We start from the raw sequence: 25,091 nt of genomic DNA, 5'->3' as shown, positions 1-25,091 counted from the left end.
TAAAAACTGAATATTTGATAATCGAGGAGATATGCAATGAAATTGAACAATTTGACATTTTTTAAAACGAAAGTTTTTCAATATATATACTCCTAATGAAATTTTATTATTGTAATGGCGTGTTGTCCTAGTGGTAACGTGCTTGCCTACCACGCCAACGGCCCGGGTTCGATCCCGCCGTCATTCATTTTTTTTTTTAAATAATTGAAATTTTTTCGTTAGGTAGGTATTCACTGCAATTGAAAAATTCGAAATTTTTGAAAAAGTATCAGGGTAACATGAACATCGAGGAGCTATTCACTGAAATTTTCACTGAAAGTGAAAACTTCGAAATTTTTGAAAAAGTATCAGGGGAACATGACCATCGAGGAGCTATTCACGGAAATTTTCACTGAAAGTGAAAAATTCGAAATTTTTGTAAAAGTATCAGGGGAACATGACAATCGAGGAGCTCTTCACTGAAATTTTCACTGAAAGTGAAAAATTCGAAATTTTTGTAAAAGTATCAGGAGAACATGACAATCGAGGAGCTATTCACTGAAATTTTCACTGAAAGTGAAAAATTCGAATTTTTTGAAAAAGTATCAGGGGAACATGACAATCGAGGAGTTATTCACTGAAATTTTCACTGAAAGTGAAAAATTCGAAATTTTTGAAAAAGTATCAGGGGAACATGACAATCGAGTAGGTATTCAGTTTTTAAACAATAATTCGATTGATTTGCCATTAACAAAAAAAAATTGGAATTAATATGAAAAAAAAAAAAATTGATTGATGCCGGAATCGAACCCGGGCCGTTGGCGTGGTAGGCAAGCACGTTACCGCTAGGACAACACGCCATTACAATAATAAAATTTCATTAGGAGTATATATATTGAAAAACTTTCGTTTTAAAAAATGTCAAATTGTTCAATTTCATTGCATATCTCCTCGATTATCAAATATTCAGTTTTTACACAATATTTCGATTGATTTGCCATTAACAAAAAAAAAAAAATTGGAATTATTTAAAAAAAAAAAATTAATGATGCCGGGATTGATCCCGGGTCGCCGGCGTGCCAGTCGAGCACGTTACCACTAGGATAACTCGCTCATTAAAAAATATAAACTCATTAGTGGTATATCTTCAACATATTGAATAATTTTTTCCATTGAAATTTTACAAGATGTGGTTTCCCCCTTCCGTACGTACTACAGTCGGTTAAATTTCAGTTAAACAAATGAAAAACAAAAAGCATTCGTACAGCAGAAAATAAAATTCACCCCGTCGACTTGATGGACACCCCAGCACTGCAATAAAAACTTGGTTAATAAAAAAAAACACCCCAGCATTGCGTGTTGCGCCCTCCCTCTCTTGGGGTGCAGTACTACGATGCCGCTGGGGTTACTCAAACCCCCAGAACTGAGCCTCTACTTTAGTCAATCTTCTTTGGATTGTCCGTTTGAAAGCTGTAGGTCGCCAATTCTTTCAATAAACACAAGTAAACGAATAATTTATTTTCTATTAACTTTCAATGTTTCCTTCTGAAAATACTGATGAAAAATTGTTAAATTTAATCTCTTCCCTGTGCTTGCGTGGATTTCACTGTTAAATAATTGGGGATAATTGTACTTACGTTAATAATCGTTTTACGAACGATGCAGGTTAACTACTGGACATAAACATTGTTTATATTCATTATTTTAACGATTCATAAAATGAAATCGTAATAATTCAGGATGAAACGACGGTGTTTCAGTCATTATTAGTTTTATTGGGATTTTGTTTATTTGATCAAGTTCAATTTCCTCCTTTCCCTTATCCGACCGAAAAGTAATATTGTTGACGAATCGTGTTTCAGGAATCCCCCGGGGAATTTCGTTGAAAATGGTAATGGAAGATCAAGAAGATGTCTCAGGCCTGGAGTCAGAATCGATTCCAGTGCCCCGAGTGCACGATCCAGCTCCAGTGGCCCCTGGAGAGGTTCCACGAGTGGAAAAAACCCGATCGAAACCTCGTCTCCGAAAGAAAGCCTTACACGCAATGATTCTCAAGCAAATGGAGTTCTATTTCGGGGATGCGAACCTGAGTAAAGACAGATTTCTGAGTAATTTGATTCAAACAGATCCGTGGGTCGATCTCAAGGTATTCCTCCAGTTTAACAAGATCCGGGCGCACACTCAGGACGCCACGAGGATCTCGAAGGCCCTGAGAAGTTCCAGTATGTTGGAACTCTCTGAGGATGGCGAGAAGGTGCGTCGAGTGACTCCAATTGTTCCCAGGACTGACTGCGACGCCTGTTCTGTGTATGTTCAGGGCCTGCCCCCTGATGCGAACCACGATTGGCTGATAAATATTTTCTCTCGATATGGAGCTATAGCTTATGTATCTGTCCCCAAGTACAAAACCAATAAGAAGATCAAGGGGTTCGCCTTCGTTGAATTTGAGGCTATTGAGGGTGCACAGGAGTGCCTCAAGGCCTTCGAGGACAAACACTGCACTCTACCTTCTCACACGTCTCCACAAGAACTCCTGAGCATCACAACTTTCTCAGAGGACGATCCACCCAGTGGAATTGACAATGCCACCCTCGGGTCCAAGCCTATTCCCCAGGACGTCCAGTCTTCCAAGAGGAAGGTTGATTACCCTGAAGGCGACTCTCCTTCAAAAGCGAAACGTGTGAAGATTGAAAAGGAGGAAAAAGAAGAGAAGGAGGAGAAGGAAAAAAATGAAAAGAAGGCAAAGAAAGAAAAGAAAGAGAGTAATGAAGATGCTGAGGAGAAAAATGGAGAGGATGTTGAAGAGATGGAGGAGGAAGGGGATGACGTTGATGAGGGGACTAAGAAGAAGAAGAGAAAAAGGAAGTATAGGCCCAGGGTTGAGCAGCCTGATGTGGTGGATTTTGGATTGAGGATAATGGCCAAGAAAGATTGGAAGAAGCTGAGGAATAAGTATCTTGAGCTCCAAAGGGAAAAGATGAAGCAGTTGAAGCAGCACCTCAGGAAGACCCGATGGACCCACCCGTCGTCTTATGATAGAAAGGACAGGATGGAAGTCGAAGAGAATAATGATGAGAGGGAAAAACCGAATCCTGCTCCGAGATTCGTCTTCTCTGAGGGGCTCATCGTCAAGATCGAGCTCGATGAGCCCTGCAACAACCCCAAGGGCTTCAAACATGAATTTAGGAATGAACCCAGTGTCAAGTACATTGACGTCAAGGAAAGCTCCAATGTCGCTTATATCAGGTGAGAATCCTGTGAGATTTAATTTACGGATTTAATTTTTTTTATGAGAAGAAAGCATTTGATTTAAAATGATATTCCAATGATAATTATTTAAACTTTCAACATTCGGAATTTAGTTCGTAATTTGGAGTTGAAACATTTTTTAAAAGATTGAAAAAAAATTAAAGCCATTTGCCGAATTAAATTAATAAAAAGTATTTATTTATTTATAGAATGACTAAGAAATAATCATTTTTTATGAAATTAATTATTCACTGGTCACCCCTAATTTCATTGGTCTGCGATATCAGGTGCAATGATCAAGAGGGAGCTAAAAATTTCGTCGAGAAATACACTGAGGACAAGGCCCTGAGCATTCTGAGTGGTGAGGAGGAGAAGATGTATTGGAAGAAAATAGCGAGCGATAGGGAAGAGAAATTGGGAAGGAAAGATCGTCCCAAGCAACGGGGCAGAGACAAGCTACTGAAAAAGGCGGAAAAAGAACTAGGAAAACACATTAAATTCGATGAGGTTTAAATTCACCTAATAATGTGCATCTTGTTATTTGTAATTTTTTTCATTTAGTTTCAAAGAGATAATTACACAAAATATATTTTCTAGATTATTCCAAGTTTCTCTTTCTGTTGAGTAGGGCAAAATGAACACTTACATGTTTTTAAAGAAATATATTCAGAATAAAAAAATTAATTCATTACTCAAATTCGTCATTGAATAATTAGAAAGTGAAAAGGATTAAGCATTTTTATCAAGAAAAACAATGCATTCATTTAATATTAATTAATTAAAAAAATTAAGTATCCATTTCACTCTACTCATTCATGCCTCCAATATTCCTTCATGATGCCTCGAAAATTATTTCCATTTATATAATAAATCAGCAGTAAAGAGATGAAAGAATCTAGGCTGGTTTCTGCTCATCTTTAGAGATGGGAAAATTCTTGTAAGATTTTATAAATGGAGTAGAAAACAAATCTACGGAAAATTGTCTGTGAAAATTTTCCTATCTCTCGTGGACTTCTATATATTTTACAAAAATTCGTTACACTGAAATTGAATTAAATTATTTCACCTCGTAGCCACTGGTATAACAATTCAAAGGTGAAATTGACGTGGCATTCAGTGCAACACTCGACGCAACAACATTTACTTCTCTTCTTTGACGGTACAATATGTTTAATATATTTAGGGAGCCCGTTTAATCAAGTCTTTCAGTAATAAAAAAGAGAATATTTATTTTACGATTTTTGCTGTACTCTGTGGAATATAATCTTCACCATCGACCTCGCCCTCTTCCTCCACCTCCTCCACTGTTGCGATTATTAAATCCACCACCGCCACCACCTCGACCACGGAATCCACCACCAGAGCCTCCCCTGCCACCGCCGCGACCACCAAATCCACCCCTGGATCCACCTCCTCGGCCAAAACCACCTCTGCCTCCTGGAGCTCCTCTGGAGCCACCTTTACCACGTGCTGGACGTTTTTCTATTGAACCAGGAGGCTTTGGAAGAAACCTCTGGAGTGGAAGCAGCTTTCCAGGGTCGATGAACAACTAGAATTCACAAAAAAACGTATGAAATTTTTAATTGTATCATAACATTTCAGTGTATAGAAAATTTATTCATTATTCTCTGTCTAAAAAAAACACAAGAGTTTGCATACCGTGATATTCTTCTCAAAACTCGAGGCTTTAACATTATCACTCAGTTTGATAGATACGTAGTAATCACGGATGTTGCCAAATATCTCATCAATCTTCCCTATTTGTTGTTTATTCTCTGTATAAATGGGAGCGTTGAAGTAAGGCACTTGCTCAATATCCACTTTCGCAACGAGATCATCCTGCACCGTCCATTCGAAGTGTCCGAGAGGGGTCACATGCTCAGGGGGTCCCTGATCGAATCTGAAAGTCCACAATCAGCAATTCAAACTGAAAAATATCATAATAGAATGACTTACCCTCTTCCTCTGTCGCCACCACCACCCCGACCTCCTCGGAAGCCACCCCCACGTCCTCCTCTGCCCCCGCCCCTGCCAAAACCTCCACCACCTCCACGACCACGAAAGGACATCGTTATCTTCAAGAAACAAATCATTAACTCAATGAAAATACTGACCTTTATCAGAATAACATTCAGTTACGAAATGGTAACAGGAAATAAATTCGCTGCAGTCTTCGCCGAGTTTTTCGAAAATATCCCCGAAACTACTGAAGATAGCGAAAGTTTTGTAATAACCTTTTTGATACAGCTGATTCAGAGCCGAAAAAAAGGTCCATAGGAAAATTTTTCAATCTCTTTAAATTTCGGAGATATTCCCGAAAAACTCGCTGAAGAGTTCAACTTCCTATAGCCATGAATAACTCGAGAAGGGAAAATTAAAATTTCTCCATTTAGCGTGATACTTAAGACATTTTTTCCCTCTTCAAAATAAGACCAGATTTGACAAAATTGATCTGTAGAGTGGGAAGATATTGCCAATTGAACGACAGCATGTTTAGGCAATTGAGGTTAGAACCTTCCCTAAATGAAATTGATAAATGAAACCTGTTTCTCCTGATTAAATAAAGTGCACAGAATCCACTGACATGACGAATCTGAATATCGCGAAGATTTACCCGATAATAAAGTGTCAACCCTCCGAATGGTCCGTCAATAGAATATCGAAGCACCGCGTGTATAACCTCAACACCTCAATCACCAGATTTCAAAAAAATATTCCTCCAACATCTCTCTTGTGCTAAATCCTCAGGAAATACTTCGGGAGGGCTCATTAGTAATGACGAAATAATTGCCATACCTCTTTGAATTTTTTTTGTTTATAAGGAAATAATATCCACGACGAGTCCTCACAACATGCACCACGCCGTGTCGCACTCTACAGTCGATGCTATATACGAAACTTGACGAAACTGTAGCCTGAAAGATCAAACCGGAGCAGACAAAAAGGAAATGATAAATATTGCACGAGATGCCATTTAACGTGATCTGCATCAAGGTCACGTGATTATAAATAACGAATGCCCAAAGTTGTTTGTTTCGCCTGATTTTTTTCTCGATGCAAACGAGTCCAGAAGTTAACTCCATGAATAGCATTATTTTTTCATTTTTTACCGGTGGGATTTGTGATAAAAGTCGCAGTCGCCTGTGAATTCCTTCATATTTGTAAGAGATTCACCGTGACGTTGTCACAGGTCTTCGTGGGTATATAAGCTCCGGAAATCAATTTTTCCAGTGTTGTATTTATCTTTGTCTCTTGTCTGCCACTTGAAGAATACCGGCTCTCATTCTTGTGCACAATGTTGGGTGAGTACAGATATTGTTATTGAAGAATATTCATGAAATCTTGATAAAACATTCATGAAATATTCCAAATATTCACAATACGGGGATTTTATTTATTGAGACGTGAAGCTTTTTAGTCTATTTTTCTGTTGATGAAAAAGTCAATCGACAAAGACGCGGCTCCGAAATAATTCTGTGACTGTCATACTCGGAATTTTCATGGTTTTCATCGTCAAAAACAAGTTGAAATTTTCTGAGTATCAGGACATCATTTTTAATGTTTAAAATATTTCATATAAATCAAAGCTTTTGCGCTTCGAATGTATTCTCCATCAGAGTACAACCCACAATTATTTATCAATTACTTGTATTTATTTATTTTTTATTATCTATTTAGCCGGATAAATCCGAGAATTACTCATTCGCGAGAAAGAAAAGTCAAGATTATCGAAATGAATAATTTTTCGTTTAAAAAAAAAGGTCTAGCTGTGACGCTGTTGTCCGTGTGTCTCCTGGTGTCAGCAGAATCATGCGAAAATCAAAATGACGATCACTGCATGAGCCAGGACGAGAGCTTCAACCAGGACAAAAACTGGGAGAACGCCAGTTCGATTTACCAGTTCCGTGCCCGTAGCCTCGCCGGCAGCGACGTATCCTTGGACAAATACCGTGGACACGTCCTCCTCATCGTCAACGTCGCCAGCGCATGTGGTCTGACCAGCGTCAACTACGAGCAGCTTGTCGACCTCCATAAAAAATACGCTGACTCAAAAGGCTTGAGAATCCTGGCGTTTCCCTCCAATCAATTCGCCAACCAGGAACCAGGAACATCCGAGGATATCGCAAAATTCGTGAAGAAGTACGACGTCCAATTCGACATGTTCGAAAAAATCAAGGTAAACGGCGACACCGCTCATCCTCTCTACAAATGGCTCAAGTCCAAACAAAGCGGACCGACCGACAACAGTGATATCGCGTGGAATTTCACAAAATTCCTCATCGATAAGAAAGGACAAGTCGCTAAACGTTATACACCCACCACCCAACCCTTGAGCATCGAGAAAGATTTTGACGAATATTTCTAATCAAGTTGCACGTGACAATGTACTCCCATCGGAAGATATCCGTAAAATACATACAATATGGGTGAATTCTATCAATTTTAGCATTTTCTGAAAACGTCACAAATGTTTCGACAGCTTTCAGTGCTTTAAGCTTCTGAAAAAAATTATACCCAATCAGCATTATTTGAAATTCCATTTTCTCCTTCAATTGCAATTGAAATGTGAATTTTCCCTGAAGACATTGCAGTAAAATGATGTCCATAAAAAAAACTACCATTTAATGTATCTAATGTACATTCTGGTGGGCAGTATGTTTTAATAATTACTATTCTCTCTAGAACATAGAAATTCCTTTTCATAATATCTACGACAAGATTATGGAATAAATTGTTAGATTCCCAAACAAAATATCAATTTTATATCCCAAACGCACCAATAAACCCGAGAATATCTTAGTGAAGAAAGTTTTTCTTTATTTTCCTCAATCATTTGCAAATATATACCATTTCACTTTGTTAATACAAATATATACTGTACATTCTTTCGTCATTCCACCAGGACGACATTATATAAACCTTACTTTATTTAAATACATGATAATGATGATTATAATTAATGATAAAACTCTTACTGATTAGATTCAATTCGATATCAAGTGCCAGGGCGTCAGTTCAAAATATTCTATAAAGTAAAATGATCATTTCGTTGTCTCAGTCACTTTAGTGTGAGATTATCAGGTATTCTTATTGCACAGGAATTCTATATACATGCTCTCATGCAGAACTGCGATCATTCAATAACGAAGAAAAAAATCTCGGTACGATAATTGTAGTTCATACGCCGTAGTTCCACGTCGGTGTCTGTGGGGCAAATAACTACCAAACAAAAGGAAGTGGAGGTAATTTAGACCTACAGGAAAGATCATTGACGTAATGTCGAAGTTCCGAGAAAGTGCACCCACTGCCCACAAAAATCTCAAGCAACCAAAATTCAAATATCTCTGTAACTCCCATAGCTACAAAAAAACTTCCAGACAAAAATTTACGTATTACCGAAGCGAGAATAACTTTTGTCCGAAACTTTTTCCGGTATCTCCCACTCTTTCGCGATGAAACTGAAATAAACAGAAAACCGACCAACAAATAAGTTCAGCGTCAGGACTACCTGAGGTTTTAAAACTTGTGAGAAAAAGGCCGCGGTAAAACGGTCTTCAATTAAAAAACCAAAGTTAAAAAGTTCACCGTCCTCCGCCTTCTTCCAGCGGCATCAATCTACAGTCAACAGTGAAAAAAAAAAAAAAAAAAACGCTATCGCATAATTTATCGATGTCTAGTCGAAACGATTCATCAGGTTAAATAATGGCAGTGGTGTATGCGTTTTACTAAAATTGATGCATAACGACGGCTTATAAGATTGACGCATGGACGGAAATTTAATGTCTCAACCGATGTAATACTTGTAATACCGTGATGAACAACAACTTGCAAGAATAGTCTCCATCAAACGGTCTCTTTAGTGTTGGTATTGTTGGTATTGTTGGAATTGATAGTTGACATTTCGTGCTCAGTGGCTTTGTTATGGCCATTGGTGATCGTGACAGCGTCCTCACAAGTCTGAAAAATCACAGAATTTACATAACTCACAGATAATCCAGAATTTTGTTGGAAATAGAGGAAGAAAAGAGCAAATAAATTACCCATAGTTTCTTGTTGTATTTCTACCTTATAGGAAGGATTGTCGTAGGCTGATGTTGTTTTTCTCGGGGATATATCGGCTTTGCTGCTGGATCTCCTCTTCATTAGCATCATGAGGAGAATAAGGGTCGATAGGATTGACAATGAGGCGAGGATGGCGACGATAACGAGGGGACCGTAGTAGTCGCCCTCGTGGAGGGGAATCGAGGCTAATTTTCCCTGATGGGACACACCAGCTTGCAGGACAACTCCTGGTTTTGTTACAAAGTCCTGGACGTTGCTCTTCTTTATACGTCCATTTGTCAGGTAGACCTCCAGCCACAGGCGATATCTCGTCCCTGGCTTCAGGTCGCTTATCAGAGTTTTAGCTGGCGAGTCTCGTTTTGCTATTTTGAAGGTACTCGTGTCCTCTTTTCCAGAGTCACTCTGGTAAATTGCTCGGTAGATGTTTACGTATTTGTCCTCTGGGTAGGGGACACCACTCCAGGTGACTTCCACGTCTTGGGATTTAACCGTTTTTATCTCCACTTTGACCTCGAATGAGTAGGGATCCGGTTCCACTGCGGTTATTATCTCCACCTGCAATTGAGAATTGATTGATTGGGACTAATGACAATGGCGGCTCGATCGCCTGAGGCTTTTACTGGGAATTAATGTCAGAGTTGAGTTGAGTTATTTTTATCTTCCTTTGAAGACAATACCGGGAAAACGAATGAATTCTCAAATAATGTCTGTTAACAAATTTCTTAAAAACAATCCTGATTTCTCTTGCGAACCATTCTACACAATTTAAAAAAAAACATTTTTTTTTCTTCTTATTGTCAATTTTAGTATGTAGCGTCACGATGGGCATTTTTCAAAGATAGACGTTTGCAGAAAAATACGTATACTTGTTGATTATTATTTATGACTTATTCTCTCGGAATTCATGTCGTAGAAGCGCATGATTTCTCCATGTTTTCTTCAACAAATTTGTGATGAAACACGACGGAAAGATAAAAAGTGACAAAGTTACATTCTTTGTAATTGTGATATTAAAAAGAAGAGTATAAGAGATAAACCACATGTAAAACTTGTAATAGACGATATCGAAAATTGTAATTTCGAGAACAGAAATCTCGTAAGAGTATCCTGTAGGAATATTACTGAAATTTCCTGCCTGGCCTGAATGAAACGAATGAAACACCTGAAACATTGCATTGATACTCACCGTCTTATCACTGATGAGTTCTGTAGTTTGACCTGGAAAAGGAATAATGGAGATGCCAATTTCGTAAACAGTCGCTGGTTTAAGATTCTCAATTATGTAACTGGTAACTGCACGATGAATGAGTGGAGTTGCAGCGTAGACCTTTCCATCGTGCTCTTTGTACCTTAATTGGACTCCATCTACGAATTGCATCTCATACTCGGTGAACTTTTTCCACATGACATTGACCCAACTGGAGTTGGTCTCGATGACCTGGAGCTCCGCATCAATTGGTATCTGAGGAGGAAGGGTTGTCTGTTGATCGTGTTTCTCCAGTGTTGTCACTGTGTAGATTCTGCTGCTAGGGCTGTTGGCGATGTCCTTGAGGTTGACAGTGACCCGGACCTTGTACTCGGTAGCAGGTTCAAGGGTGTCCAGATCAAACTCCATCTGGGGTGTTTCGATCAAATCGTGAGGTGGAATAAATATCTGGGACTTCCAGGTTGACGGATCGTGGTTGGATTTTTCACTGGTGTAACGCAGCTCCACGCGACCGTGAAGTCCCACCAGGACTGGGGGAACTGTGAAAACTACCCGGACTGTTCTGTCGTCCAGGGGTTCCACCGCTTTAATCACTATCTCGTCGGAGGAGGACTGACTCATTTTGTCGGGATATCCGCCGATTCCGTGGATCGGAAAACCTCCTGGGAATCTGTTTGCTCCACCTACAATTTTTTGCACTATTAAAAAATTTGGAGTTAAAGGATTTCGAGTTGATTTCTGTGAATTTCTTCGAAATAACTGCTGAACTAAAGCCACTTATTTTTGTGGGAACATTTTTCGTCGGACTAATTGAGAGCTGCATTATAGTATTATAGGCAATTATAATAATTTTCTTGTCACCTTTAGCTTCGAGATATTTGAAAAAAAATCACAGATATAATTTCATGATAATTGTGCACCTCAAGGTATCACGGGGTTATTTAAATTTTATCAAGGTGCAATTGAAAGACAAAGATATCTGAAATATTGATGAATTTAGCAGAAATGATAAATATTTGATTTTCTCTTCGCATTACTGGGGATTTTCCATTAAATTCCTGTAAATACACGGCAAACTTTTAAAAATAAATAGTTCTTATGAAGATTTAAACTCGGAAGGCTAATTAATAAGGAAATAAAATGGGTATAATTGGCTGGTGCGAAAAACATCCCCGTGATATCAGAGGTGTTTTGGAATTCTAAGAACTACCCAGAAAAAATGACCCATGAATGAAACCAAAACTGCACTGTTGAAAAGAATTACTGAATTTTCCGATAATTACAGTGATCTCCCTAAAAATTCGAGGACATCCCACTGATTATTATTTTTAATTAGTATATTTTACTGATTTCCTAATCATTTGAACGAAAGGACAATAAAATACGTAACTCTTCAACAACAAGATTTCCTGGAATTCCACAAAAATTTGAGTCGTCAATTTTATTCCATTTGTAATTGAATTTTTACTTTCAATTAAGACTTATCATTTGGATTATTCCTTCCCGATATAATACCCCCGAAATCTAGCGTTATCGTAATAACTATAATAAAAATTTTTCATACTCAGGTACTCATTTACCCAAAACCTGATTTCAGTAAAAATATTTTCAACAGTGCCTCCTGACGATGACAATTCAGGAACGAACCTGACTGACTGAACGGATGATTCAAGTGTGTGACAACTCCTGAATTCGTTAATTGTGGGCCTATCCTAGGTGGTGGCGGTGGGCCATTGTGATAATTATGTACAATAGCCGGTGCATTGGGATACTGTTGAAAGGGGCCAAGATTGGAGTCATGCTGGCTGATGTGAGCAAGTAGTTCCTCGATCTGATGAGGTGAATTGGGTACTTCGGACGTATGAATATGATAAGTCGTCTCCCCATTTTCATTCTTATGAGCAACGATCTGAGGTCTAGGTTTCTTGTTATCTCCAGGTGGATTGAAGTAGTTCGGCTGTATCTGATTGCCAGGTGATTCTCCCTGGTTGGAGATCTGCTGGTGAAATTCGTAGAGGCCAGGATGGCCTTGGGCTGGTGGATGATCGAGCTGTGTCAATCCGGGATGATGGAGATTGATGAGATGGAGTAAATCGTCAGGGAGAATCTCTTGCTCTGGCTTGCGCTGTCCTGATTTGCCTTTTCCTGGGGATTTACCCTTGAAATCATCCACAAAGCTGTCGATCCCCTGGGGAATTTTCTTCTTGCTACCGTTGGTGGAGATGTACGGGGGTCCAACCTCAGAATTATCGAAGTGATTGGGATCGAAATGCGTTGGAGGAATGTTTTCTCCGTTGCTCGGGGAGAAAGAGTATTCCGGTGGATTATTGTGGTCCAGGGGAACAAACTGGGGTTCCGTGTTCTTCTCTGGTTTGTTGGGGTTCTTCTGGGAAAGGCTCGAGGGGTCTTTAGTTGTTGGAAATTTACCCGGAACTAGTGGCCCTGGGAAATTATGCACTTGTTGCTCTGGGACCTCTTTGTGGGGCTTCAATGGCTCCACTGGTTTCTTCGTATCGGATTTTGATTTCGACTTGTCTTTGACGTGATTCGATCTCTCCGGGGCATGGGTTGACAGCCCGAATATCTCCTCGATACTCGACTCGGTTGGCTTGAAGTCTGGATTGTATGGCCCGTTGTAGTACGGGATCAGAGGGTGGGAATCCGGGTGATAGTGGGTTGTCGTTGGGGATATGATTGTCGTGGTTTTTTCTGTGTCTTGGGGGGATGGAAATGAGGGGCTGTTCGAGGGTTTTAGAATCGGAACTCCTGGAACCGATGGTGTCGAGGCCACTCCTGCAAACGGGGAAAGTCCAGTGTCAGGAGGTTTGTCTTCGGGAAGAAAAGAAATCAATCGAAAAATCTATTTTACCAAATTCCAATGAATTTCTCTTGGAATTCTCCTGCAATTCTAATGCAATCAGAAAATTATGGGAAAAAGTTGATATTTTTCATTTTTTTTGTTTCAATTTTTCTCGGGAAATTATTTCTTTTAGATTTACTCGGAAATAAAAATATCGAATTTTTATTTTGTATTGTGTTACAGGATCTGACAGAAAAAATTTTACCGGAAAATTTAACGAGAATTCGAATTTTCGAATGTCGATGGCATTTCCAACGAGTTTTCAAAGAAATCCAAGAGAATTCAGAAAAAAAAAGTGGAAGATTTTTCTATTGAATTTTTTCCTACGTCTTGGGTTGTGGGGTTTCTCCAGTCTTCCTTCTGGATTCTCCATGCATATTTACACCTGCCCTCGGATATATACAGGGGAGACGACAGGGCTCGAGAGACATGCATCTGGATTTAAAAAGTACTTGGGGCTTTGAGGCATGTCTTCAGAAGGGACTTGTTGACAGGATATTTAATTCTGAAGAAGTGATTCATACTGGATACATACACTTGGAACAGGAGAAGATTGGGAGAGACCGTGGGGAAATTAAATTCAATCCACTGCTATTTCTTTGAAGGATATAAAATTGAACCTATGAAATTCTCTAGAAAATATTCTCCATTGACGATTAAACACTGCCATAATAGAAAGTAAAGTAGAAATCAAATAGAATTGTCTAGCGAATTCGCTGGTTTTTCTATGAAATGTTTTCATACGTGAATGGAGGCGTTCCGCTGGGAATCTAGAGCAGAATATCGATGAGAAAAGAATAGGTAAAAGTTGTTGATATTAAGTCAATTCCTCCTCACTACTGCAGCTAAATTGTTCTGCCATGATAATTAATACAATGGGGACAAAGAAGAGATTTTTTTGATAGATTTAAAAAATTTCCCTGACGAACTCAAACCGTTTGCACAAGAAAAAACATTCATATTCTTTTTGTTTCTAGATTCGGAAGATAGGACAATATCGAAATCAACTTTTATCCCAGTCTTGAATGCAGAAGACCCTTCACCCAGGCCAATACAACTCCAACTAGTTAATTCCACGGCTGGGACATGGAGGAACAATCAATGAGGCGACGTGAGTATGAAGACTAGTATTTTATCTAGTTTAGTACGGATTGAGGAATTTACCTGAAGTGATGTGAGTAGTGTCGCAGACCCAGTGAGAGCAGCAATCATCACCAGGGAGTTTCATCAGGATTGCTTGATTTGTTGGGCACTGCAATGTCGGTGGTGGCAGAGCTGTCACTGGAGGACAGGCAGCTTGACATGCCACTTTTCCCATTTCGCAGTAACACCTTTTCTCACATCCAGTTACATTACTCGGAATTTCACTCCAGTTGTCGTATGTTCTGCCCTCGTAATCGCAGGAGCCATTGTTCCTGCAGCGAACTTGCTGTTGAGGAGATTGGGAAATTAATTTTGATGAAAAAAAAATAAATTTTCTTCAGGATCTTTTACATAATGTACACAATTGTACACAATTGTACATTATTTGTCAGAGTTTTCAGTGACTTGACTTTAGCAGTTGAGATTTTTTATTTGGAAAATAAAATTATTATTTAAGGCGTTCACTCATGTTGAGGACTCAATGGAATTTCGTTCTCCAGGATTCTATTCTCGTTGGAAATATCAGAGTGAAAATCTATTACACTTCGTTATTAAAATTTTCAATTCCTCGATATTTTAGGGTAATTTTGTGAGAGTGTAACCTGGGGACAGCACTGGGGCTCCTTGGGGACGAAATCGGGTGGCACAGTCTCCCAGTCGAGGCAGTGGGGGTCCAGGACATCCAAACCGAAGTCCGTAGGGCATTCTATCGTGACGCACTCGGTTTTTGGGCCCTCGCTGCACATGCAGAAGGAGATGCACTCGTCGTACCATTCAGCACCAATTTTGTGGTACTTTCCACGGTGGAAGCAAGAGGTCTTGTCCATTTTCTCGGTGATGTTAGTTTTTATCACTTCGGCTGGAAGGATCACTCGGATTGCGGGGCCTGTTCGAGGCCCTTCGGCTATTCTTACGTAGTAGCTGTGGGCTGGTTCCAGATTTGACAGCACTCCATCTAGATAATTACATTCAAGATATATAAAACATGAATAATTTATAAAAGTCCGGATTGATTCCATCCAATGGATTATTGCCTCAATAATCAACGATTGTTATTCCGAAAATATTGTTACATTATTCGATATTTTAAATCACCCAGTTGAAGGAAATGGTAATCGTAATTTAAAATTGATAATTTAATTTAATCAATCGATTAATACATCGATGAAATTAATTTCCATCGGTTTTATTGGGAGTGAAGGGAAAATAATTACCCTTGTCAGGTTTTTGCTGTCTCCAGACATGACTGTTTTCCGAAATTTCAACGGCAGCTCCATTCGACAATTCAGATAACAACTTGAGTTTAATCGCTGTAGAATTCAATACTTTCACGTCAGCAATATTAACCGTGAGATCGGCGGCATTCTCGGATTTGATCTCGTGCTCACCCAGGCTAACATCGCACAACGTAATTGTGCAGCAAGAGTCCCTGAAAAAATGAGTAACTATTGTAGTAGAAATTGAAAAAAAAAAACAATTACAGTATTATGAATATTGCTTGATTAGAATCTCGTAATTAAGTAGACTGATGAAAATATGCGGAAGGAATGAGAGTTTTCAGGTGAAAATAAATGAGTAATTACATGAAAAACGTGAATGGCAAGTACATAATTAGAAAGCAGGCGGGAAATTACAATTGGCGGTGATATTATACGCGTTCGTCTCTGGAAATTAATTATGCTTCATTAGTCTACAGTAAGTGATATTTTTTCTCTGCGAAAATCTGAGTTCAGGGATAATTCTGGATCATTACAAAAATCGTAGATCGAATGCAGTAGATTCCTCAGGACGTCGATGACTCGAAGCTTTAGCTTTTTCAGGGATTTAAAGAAAAAAATAAACGATGGATTATTATTCACCGTGGGTCTGGAAGTGCAACACAACGATCGTGCTGTTTGATCCCTGAGCTGGTGTCATTGGGTGGACATCTGGGTTGACATTTGAGAATTCCCCCGGCCTCGCAAAGGCAGACCTGCGAGCAGCCATCCTCAACCTTCTGGCCTCTCGCTAGACTTTTATTCCCAAAAATACAGGATTCCTCGGGTTCTGGTGCTGAATCAGCGCATACCAGGGTAGCACAGCATCCATCGGTGTCCAGATGGTGCTCCTCGCACAGTGGATCCTGATTACCTCGACCTGCCCTGAACGATGGACTCACGCATCGTGGCTTGCAATCCTGGACAACTCCACCCTCACCGCAAACACACATCTCCTCACATCCTCTAGGCACTTTATCACCAATTCCGTACGTCTTGGTTCCATCTCGACATGATGATTTCGGGGGGACAAATGTCGGATGGTTGGGAGAATCTGTTGCATTCTCACTACCAGGGAGTTCATCTGCTGGAGGAAAAATTTATGAATAAACACTAGTCTGTTGATTGATCGATGGAATCGATTTTAAAGGAATAAATCGTTGGCTTAGGCTTCCTCCCGATTTTTACAGTATCGTGAATCTACAAACCTTCCATTTCTTTATCCTCGTCATCCATGCTGACGTCCGACAAATCCGTCAGATTAGCGTGCAGGGAATTTGTTGGCTCTGGAGCTGTGATATTGAGGGCTCGAGCTCTTGAAGCATTTTCAGTAATGGGTTCTCCACGGAGTAGAAACGGTGAGATACTTCCGTTACCGGAGATGTTCTCCTTCTGGGAAGGTCTAACAGTAGGAAGAAAGATTGAGGGCTCATTGGTCGTTGTTAACATAAAACTCTTCAATTTCTCCTCGCTCTTAATATCCTTTGGCTTCTGATATTTCGTTTCGTCCTTGGGTTTGAAATCGGTAGCTGCCGTCGATTTCTTCTTCATCTCCGCCCCCTCCTTCAACGGTTTCTGCACCTGCAGAGCGGAATTGTCGTCGGCACCGAGGGAGAGAACTCCTGGTATTGCTTCATCTAGAAAAATAAAACCAGAACTATTATTAGAATATTATTGCTTCAGTGATATTATTTACTGGGGGTGTTGGAAAAAATATATAAAATATAAAATCACCGAATGAAGAAAGACTGGAGAATAAAACAGGAAAAGACACAAATAATTATGAAATTAGAAATAAATCTAATATTCCAATTATTAAATCCCGGAAATTCTTTTTTCCTTTTCACATGATAATATAATACATGATATATGAATGAATATATTATTTAAATATTTTTGTTTCAGTGATTTTATTATTCTGAGATTAAGCAGAAATGATAAATGTTGAAATGTATACGAACGGTTTTATCCCTTCATTATGTAGGACATCTTGTATTTTTATTTTTTTTTATAATATAATTATCTTTTGGAGACACTCGGTCAACCGGATATCGCACAAGGCCACCTGACCATTAATTATCCCTCATATAATGCAGTGATGCCCCAAAAATTAGTATCTGTGACACAGCAGATAACCGAATGGATAGCGTCGATGCATGCGCTAAATTGTTAATGTTTTTGCATTACTCCGGTGTTTCTCAATGTCATGATTAACGGTACCCCATGATTCAGTGACGCGTAATAGCCAATCATTTGCCCCCTAGTTTTACACTTGCCGACAATACACCCATTGACGATAATTTTCCCTCTTTTATGTTTGTTTTTCTTTTATTTCCCTCATGCACTTCACGGTAGCTAACACCGTGGTCACGGTTTTACACTTGCGGTAATGTAATTGGGAAATTGAGGGGAACACCAACCGGAAGTGCCAGTTCCGGTGCGGGGAAATTCCATCTTTGAAATTTTTGGGATTCCCGAAGTTGTCACGACAATTGCACCACTTTCTCCGGATTTTCCGGGTGTTTCAGCAGCTGGTACTTCATTATTTAACAAAGCAGTTCAATTGTTACTGTACGCTGAAATTATTACCGCTGAAAAGTTTAACAAGGCAATTGCTAATATCTAAAAAAAATGGTTCTTTTATAATTGATGAGAGATGATTTGAATTTCTCATCATCAGGTATTTAATTATTCAAAAATAAATGAATAAATAGAATAAATTTAATAGATAATAGATTAATTTAATAGATAAATTTTCAGTAGTAATATCCCAAGAGCATTAAAATTGTCGGGTCTTTCTTGATAATTCTAATATTTCTTAATTGCAAATAAATGCGGGTGTCAAGGTATTCGCAATGAAAGAGAAGGTGCGTTGATCTTTCGTAACACCAAGAGATTCTCGTACCCTCGTGTCATATGATTCGGTATTAAATCACCCGAAGATCATCATCCTTGCTCCATTAATCCAAATCAATCGAACATCATAATTCGTTCAGTCAAATGAACTTTAACCAAAATGATTCAATATAACAATAGCAATAAGAATAATTAATAATAATTATTTCAATTCATTTATTTTGGATTGATAAAATACAGTTCAATTGCTTTCACGTAAAAGTATCATTTATTTATCAGTCTCGGTTGCAAAAACTTATAGAACTGATTTAAAAAATTCGACTTCCAATATTTTCTATTTTACTTAATATTTAATATCAAATTAATACGTCAATAAAAAATTCCACAGAAATTCGTGGCCACTTCGTTGTAAAAATGTCAAACATGAAACTTTGAGTTGATTAAAATATAATTTAATGAATTAACATTTAATTTATTGCATTTTAATTATTGAACTTTTCCACTTGAAATTCCAAGTGCAATTTTCTAACTCAAATCCATAATTAGAGCTCTGGAGTCTAGCAGGTGTTTCGCAAGGACAGGTCGAAGTCTTGGTGGAAAACTTTCGAGAAGTAGACGTATCCCCCTGTCTCAGGAGAACCGGAACGAGCTATAGGTCGGGACCAGATGTCTATGTAATACTTTGGTCTATGATAGCTCGTTTCAAAATCTTCACTGGATTTCTCGAGAAACTGAAAATGGGAACCGGAAGTCTCAGGATTTCAGTTGTGACGTCATCGTTTAAGGATTTACTGAGGTAATTGGTGATTTGCATGGGATTTTCTCAGGACTGAGAAGAATTTCTCAGTGCCTTCTTTTGCCTTCTCAATTAAAAAATAATAAAAAATGGAGGGACCACGTTTGCAGACAATCTTGATTAGAAGCTGAGGAGCCAAATGGACTTCCTAGAGTCCGTAATAATCCATTTCCTTTGGTATGTGATCATTATTTTTACATTAATAAATCACCGAAAAAACTTTTACATAATAATTGCTATTTCATTTACGAATTCATTCGATTTCTTAGAACACATTTTTTTAAATCATTTTGACGCGTTTCCTTACTGTTTTATGATTCTTATTAAAATTTCAGGAAAAGGGAAAAACTTGATATTTTCCCCTGTCAATCCCACGCTGGGACACTAAGTTTGCCAGAGAAAGGAAGAGACACATGAATTCTGATGGAAAGGGAACGATCCTATTTATTTTTGCCCTTCGTATAATCATGAATTCATTACGCATTTATTCACGGAGAATCGAGTGACTTGTTCTGAAAATAAATACAATTTCTAAAAAAAAAAAAAAATACAATTTCTAAAATCTGTACACTCTCTCTCCATGAAGTCCCTTCACGTGTCATTCCACATCATCTCTTCATGTCCCTCATTTCTAAATAATTATTACTACTTAAGTACACGCTTCACAACTGCCCCTTGAAGCATGCATTTCTCTAAGTGAACGAAGTTTTTCTCGACTCGTTGAAAGCGACGTACCAGAAGAATAAACTCAGTACGAGGCATTATACGAAATCGTGTCCTCAGGGGTACAAGAATATCCCCAAGGCGACATATATACTCATGTAACACATGCATGAACCTCGAGGATCGTGCACGAAGATCATACTCGATTGGATTTTTTATTTGAATTGATAAAATCATTGGCCCTTTGGTCTCTGTACACAATGCCTTGCTCGGCTTCCCTGGAAATCTGATTGATTTTTGTGGTCAATGGTATGAGTTGATATTCTTGAGGCGTGTCTTTCTCGGAGTTCTTGGAATTCAATCATCGAAAATCACCAACGGTTTTTAAATTATTCGTATATTATACCGGAGGACGGCAAGTAGGGTAGGATACCGTAAAACTAGCTGCTGTAACTCAGAATATTTCATTATTTTCCTCTCATTTTCCTCTCATTTTCTTCTTATTTTCCTCTTATTTGATGATAACAGTCGATGGTAATTTTTGTGGTCAAGTTTTTCGCGAATATCTCCAAAACCGAGGGAAATAGTGAAATTTTCATTAAGATGTGTTTTATAGAATTAATTGAGAACTATTAAAAAGGTTATTACGAGAATTTTGGTACCTCTTCCGGTTTCGGAGATATCGGCAGTAAAATTGTTGAAGGGGTTTGTCTCTGTTTCTGTTTTTTTTATCTTTTCGCTACTGATTTTTATTTTCGATTCGAGGTAATTTTTAGGATAAATTTTACTCCGTGAATTTTTCTGAAGAATTTCTCTCCGCGTACGAGTGATTGTCCATAAAAAAATAATCATTAATTCCGTCGAATCGGCGGTAATTCCGGTGATGAAGATCTCTCGGTGATTACCCACAATTCTTTCCTCATTACTCCATCCACTGCCTTTCCCCAATTTCGAGGGTAATGAGGCCACTTGTCATCCACTAAATTGCCAGATGAAGATGTACCAGGTGAACCAAATAAATGTGCTCTACCCAGTGTTAGAGCCATTGTATAATCATTGATAATCATCGAAGGGGGAAACAATTCGAGAGATGGGATTTTAATCGCGTGATCACTCCACGAGTTGTGAAAAATTTCTCACGGGGTAATGAATTACTCCGAGGCTCATTTCCTTCAGCATCAATGACCCAATCTCACGTGTTTTTGTATCCATATGTTAGTGAATATCACACGTTAATGATTTCGTCCGTTATTCGTGCGAGTTCTGGAGACGCGTTAAAGAATTAACTCCATCGACTGAAAAAAATCTCGCTATTTTCCTGGATAATTCTAGTACGAAATTGAAAATTTACGGAAAATAATCACGTATTCACGTATTTACGTATTTTAGCGTATTTTCAATGGAATTATTTAATTTAATTTTGTTGATAGAAAAGAATGATTTAAAAAGACATTGAAATGAGGAAAAAATTAAATTGGAATTTTAATTATTAAAATACCGGGTATTTTATTCATTTTCAGTGATGATTGAAATTTTAAATTTTCTCAAGATGACGAGGAATTAATTTTTTTTTCAGCAGTCAACATAAGCACGTTCAGCATTTCTCAAAAGTAAATTATCCGTGACGGATGGCATTGCAGGGACTGCCCATCGCGAATTGTTCTCACAGATAATTTTCGCCGACTAGTCGAGTGAAAGGAACTCACCGAAACAAGATGAATAGCTGTTTTTTGAACTCCTTTCGAGTCATCATCGCCCCAGGTAAAACCTGACAGGCACCCCAGCCAGAAACCAACGAAAACTCTTCGCCCATTGACCAACAGGTAAAAAATTCCTCAAAAATGCTCCTCCCCAAAAAATTAAAAAAAGTGTAAGTTAAGAATGCATTGGCTCCACACTCTCCCAAAATTTGAAGGTCACGGATCATTCGATGACGAATCCTCACGTCATGTCCGTTTGATAATCGATTCTCAGCTGGTGGCCTACTTATTTTATTTCCATCCAAAATTTCCACCCAAAAAATAGTTATAACTCCCACAATTTTTCGTGACCCTCAAATTTTTACTATTTCTTTTTCATCTTCGATTCCATATCGGATTGATTTTATAGAAAAAAATTGTAGAAGCTGTCAAGTGGTTTCTATAATTTTCTCGGATTTCTTTTTCAACGTTTGGAATTTCCCGGCATTCCATGTCCGATGCTCTTGTGGATGCTGGAATCATGTGAGTTTTTATTAATAAAGATGTTATCATTCCCCGATTTTGCATTATTTTAACTGAATAATGAGAAAAATTTATAACAATCCGTCGTATGTTATGATTCATATCAAAAAGTTTCTCGATCGTTTCGATCTACTATTCTAATTTTTCCGTTTTATTTTGCTGAAGAACTATAATTATAACTATAATTAATAATTTGAATTAATTAAAAAAAAATAATATTTTTCAAATTCCTAGAGCAGATAAATGTTTAACAGAATTCAAAGAATTGTATGGAATTTTAATTTCTCCTCAATGTTACCCAATTTTCCGCCAATTTTTTGTAATCAATTCCTTAATTACTATTTTGCTAACGCATTACAAAACGTCTCAATCAATTTTATAAAAAATTTATCCCCATGTACTTGAATAAATTCCTATAAATAGCCGAGTATATATAATAAAAAATTTCAATAATTTTCTGTGACCTCAGAAGGCCCGAGTGGAATTCCCATGACGACGAAGTGGGCGACAAACCCGCCCCGAATTCCCCTGAATAATAATTCCCCTGTAACACCACTCAATCCAACATTCATGAGTCATTGGAAAAAGCCGAGAGGTTTGCGCATTGAATGGAAATCGATCGTTACGCAAATGTCCGAGGAAGCAGAAACATCTCCTGGAAGTTTTGTTTGTCGACGCCCATCGTCTACGTACAGTCCAGGAGTGATTACCCTATTACATCCGCCCTATTACACCTCCACCATCAAAACATATCATCCGAGCAAAATGAAGAAGACAATGAAAAAAAATAATAATAATAAAAAATGGAGAAGTCAGTTCCACAGAGGTGGATCGGTGAGACTCGATTTCCCCTGTGGAATCCATCGCACGTCGCACACTTTCCACACACCCGGACCCCATGGGTATCAATACTCAAATCCAATTTATCTGAACTCATCGATAAACTCGTAGAAATTCATTGCAATTTTATTTTTTTTTTATTTACACTTGTAACAAGCACGCGTCGATAATTGACTCAAAAAAAAAAAAACTGCATCAGATTGAAGAATAATTAAAAAGATTATTTATTTATTTATATAGATTATATATAATTATTCCAGGATAATCTACTTGCGATTAAAAAATAATTTATCAAATCAAGCTGAAGGGATTCATTCAATTGTCTTTAAGTTTCAAATTTAATCTATTGTTTTATTTTTTTATTAAATCTCCGTTTGTTTTGATAAAAATTTGAATTTGCAATCTGAAGACGATTGAATGAATCCACTCAATTTAATTTGATTAATGATTTTTTAATTGTAAGGAGGTTATCCTGGAATAAATAAATAATTAAATAATTAATTATCTCTGGAGTAAGCGCACGATTTCTGGAATGTTTTCGTTCTTCAGTCTCTGATTTTTTTGTAATCCATTTTCGACTGGTGTCGACTGCAAAATGTCGTTATTCTAAATTTATTGTTACTAAAAATTCCAAGTTTTTTTTCCCACTGATAATTCAGAAATATTGCAAAATTCCAAGAGAACTGAAAATAAGTGATCCTCAATTTATTTACATCTTCATTATAATAACATAATATTAAAATGAACTGTAAAATTGCATTGAATTCTTAGTAAAAATTATTCTACCCGAGCTCGACTACATCATCGATTTTCCAATAGATCGAACAGAAAAACAAAGGAATATTCAATTTTCCGTTTCAATACTCCTGAGATTCCCGTGAAAGTTCAACTGAGATTTGAAAAAATCCTGGGAATTCAGCGAAAAGAACTTGATGCAAAAACTATTTAACAGTCCATTAAGACTGGATCCATTGAACTTACCATTGCCATCAGATCTTCCAAATCTGTTAGCCCCCGCATCCCCGAGGAGGCAAAAAGCCCCGAGGACGAGGAGGATGATGCATATCCCCTGAATCCTCATTCTACCGCATTCTTTCCACTGTTCCAATTAATATCCCAACAATCACGAATAATCCTCCACAATTCAGCACTCACATTCACTTAAAATCCAAATTCACAGTTTGAATTATATCCCAATAATCCCGAATCCCCTGCACCGATGACAGCCAACAGATTGCACTTGACCAGTTTTTTATAAATAATTACAAAACGGGTGGGGGCGGATGGTGTAATTGATGTGGAATTATCGGTGAAATACTGATTGACTGAGGTATAATAATGTGAGAGAAGCGGGACTTTACCTCCTTGAGGTACAGAGACTGAAACGAGTGTAGCAACGAGAGAGGCGTTATTCCTCCTAGCCCGTTCCTTCGCCTTCCTTTCGTTTCTACCTCCAGTTCAAGACTTTTCCACTACAGGTTCACCTGGAATAGGTGTGGACAACACTCAGAAACATTTACTGTCTTCCTCTGGCTTTTAGCTTGTCCTATTTCCACTCACTCCAACAGGTTCATTGCTTTTTCGTATTCCCCTCGACGAGTTCTGTACCGATCAACAGTTGGACGTCTAAGAAAGCTGCCCAGTCGATGGACGCCCATTTTTATAAATATAAAAAAAACATTTTTAACATTTTAACATTTGAAATTGTCATTAGGGGGCGAGTACGTGTAATTATGGACAGCTCGGGATTATTGGGGATAGTGTGGATTTTTTTCTCGTCATTTTCTGGAGATGAGTGGACTGTTCGGCTCTTGGATGGTGTTCATTGTATGGATGGGCTGTTCTACTATTTTCTACCTCCTTTCCTCTTTTCAGACTATCTTCGTCTTTCTTTGGTATTTTTACACGACCAGCTACTCTTTTCAGGAGGTTACAACAGGTAGATACAGTTGGTCGG

At 38.1% G+C, this 25,091-nt stretch overlaps 4 protein-coding genes across 9 annotated transcripts; 2 read left to right on the top strand and 2 right to left on the bottom strand.

Annotated features, from left to right (window-relative positions):
• Positions 1-1,425: 1,425 nt before the first annotated feature.
• Larp7 (La related protein 7) lies at positions 1,426-3,826 on the top strand. Of its 2 annotated transcripts, none has more exons than XM_011309490.1 (3): positions 1,426-1,451; positions 1,842-3,225; positions 3,516-3,826. In XM_011309490.1, exons 2-3 carry the CDS (start codon positions 1,868-1,870, stop codon positions 3,739-3,741), a joined length of 1,584 nt encoding a protein of 527 aa, XP_011307792.1. In that variant the 5' UTR covers positions 1,426-1,451; positions 1,842-1,867; the 3' UTR covers positions 3,742-3,826. The 2 variants fall into 2 exon arrangements, with proteins under 2 accessions (XP_011307792.1, XP_011307783.1); XM_011309481.1 differs by having other exon boundaries at positions 1,443-1,481.
• Gar1 (Gar1 ribonucleoprotein) lies at positions 3,737-6,106 on the bottom strand. 2 transcript variants are annotated; one of them, XM_011309501.1, is made up of 4 exons: positions 6,025-6,106; positions 5,185-5,303; positions 4,888-5,128; positions 3,737-4,777 (listed from the first exon to the last, which is right to left on the bottom strand). In XM_011309501.1, exons 2-4 carry the CDS (start codon positions 5,295-5,297, stop codon positions 4,496-4,498), a joined length of 636 nt encoding a protein of 211 aa, XP_011307803.1. In that variant the 5' UTR covers positions 5,298-5,303; positions 6,025-6,106; the 3' UTR covers positions 3,737-4,495. The 2 variants fall into 2 exon arrangements, with proteins under 2 accessions (XP_011307803.1, XP_011307809.1); XM_011309507.1 differs by lacking the exon at positions 6,025-6,106 and adding an exon at positions 5,843-5,987.
• Positions 6,107-6,237: 131 nt separating this feature from the next.
• LOC105269323 (glutathione peroxidase-like) lies at positions 6,238-7,834 on the top strand. The gene is made up of 2 exons (XM_011309470.1): positions 6,238-6,530; positions 6,990-7,834. The coding sequence occupies exons 1-2, from the start codon at positions 6,524-6,526 to the stop codon at positions 7,592-7,594; spliced, it is 612 nt and encodes a 203-aa protein (XP_011307772.1). The 5' UTR covers positions 6,238-6,523; the 3' UTR covers positions 7,595-7,834.
• Positions 7,835-8,021: 187 nt separating this feature from the next.
• On the bottom strand, positions 8,022-24,572 carry sas (stranded at second). Of its 4 annotated transcripts, none has more exons than XM_011309434.1 (10): positions 24,116-24,572; positions 16,966-17,394; positions 16,361-16,844; positions 15,716-15,930; positions 15,104-15,456; positions 14,523-14,787; positions 12,146-13,291; positions 10,478-11,181; positions 9,295-9,846; positions 8,022-9,186 (listed from the first exon to the last, which is right to left on the bottom strand). In XM_011309434.1, exons 1-10 carry the CDS (start codon positions 24,213-24,215, stop codon positions 9,073-9,075), a joined length of 4,362 nt encoding a protein of 1,453 aa, XP_011307736.1. In that variant the 5' UTR covers positions 24,216-24,572; the 3' UTR covers positions 8,022-9,072. The 4 variants fall into 4 exon arrangements, with proteins under 4 accessions (XP_011307736.1, XP_011307744.1, XP_011307759.1 ...); XM_011309442.1 differs by having other exon boundaries at positions 16,361-16,841; XM_011309450.1 differs by having other exon boundaries at positions 9,097-9,186; positions 9,270-9,846.
• Between the last annotated feature and the right edge of the window lie 519 nt (positions 24,573-25,091).

This window comes from Fopius arisanus, unplaced genomic scaffold (assembly GCF_000806365.1).
Source record: "Fopius arisanus strain USDA-PBARC FA_bdor unplaced genomic scaffold, ASM80636v1 scaffold00003, whole genome shotgun sequence".
NCBI classification, from domain to species: Eukaryota; Metazoa; Arthropoda; class Insecta; order Hymenoptera; family Braconidae; genus Fopius; species Fopius arisanus.
Note: the sequence above shows the minus strand (reverse complement) of the source record. Positions and strands in the feature narration are given on the sequence as shown.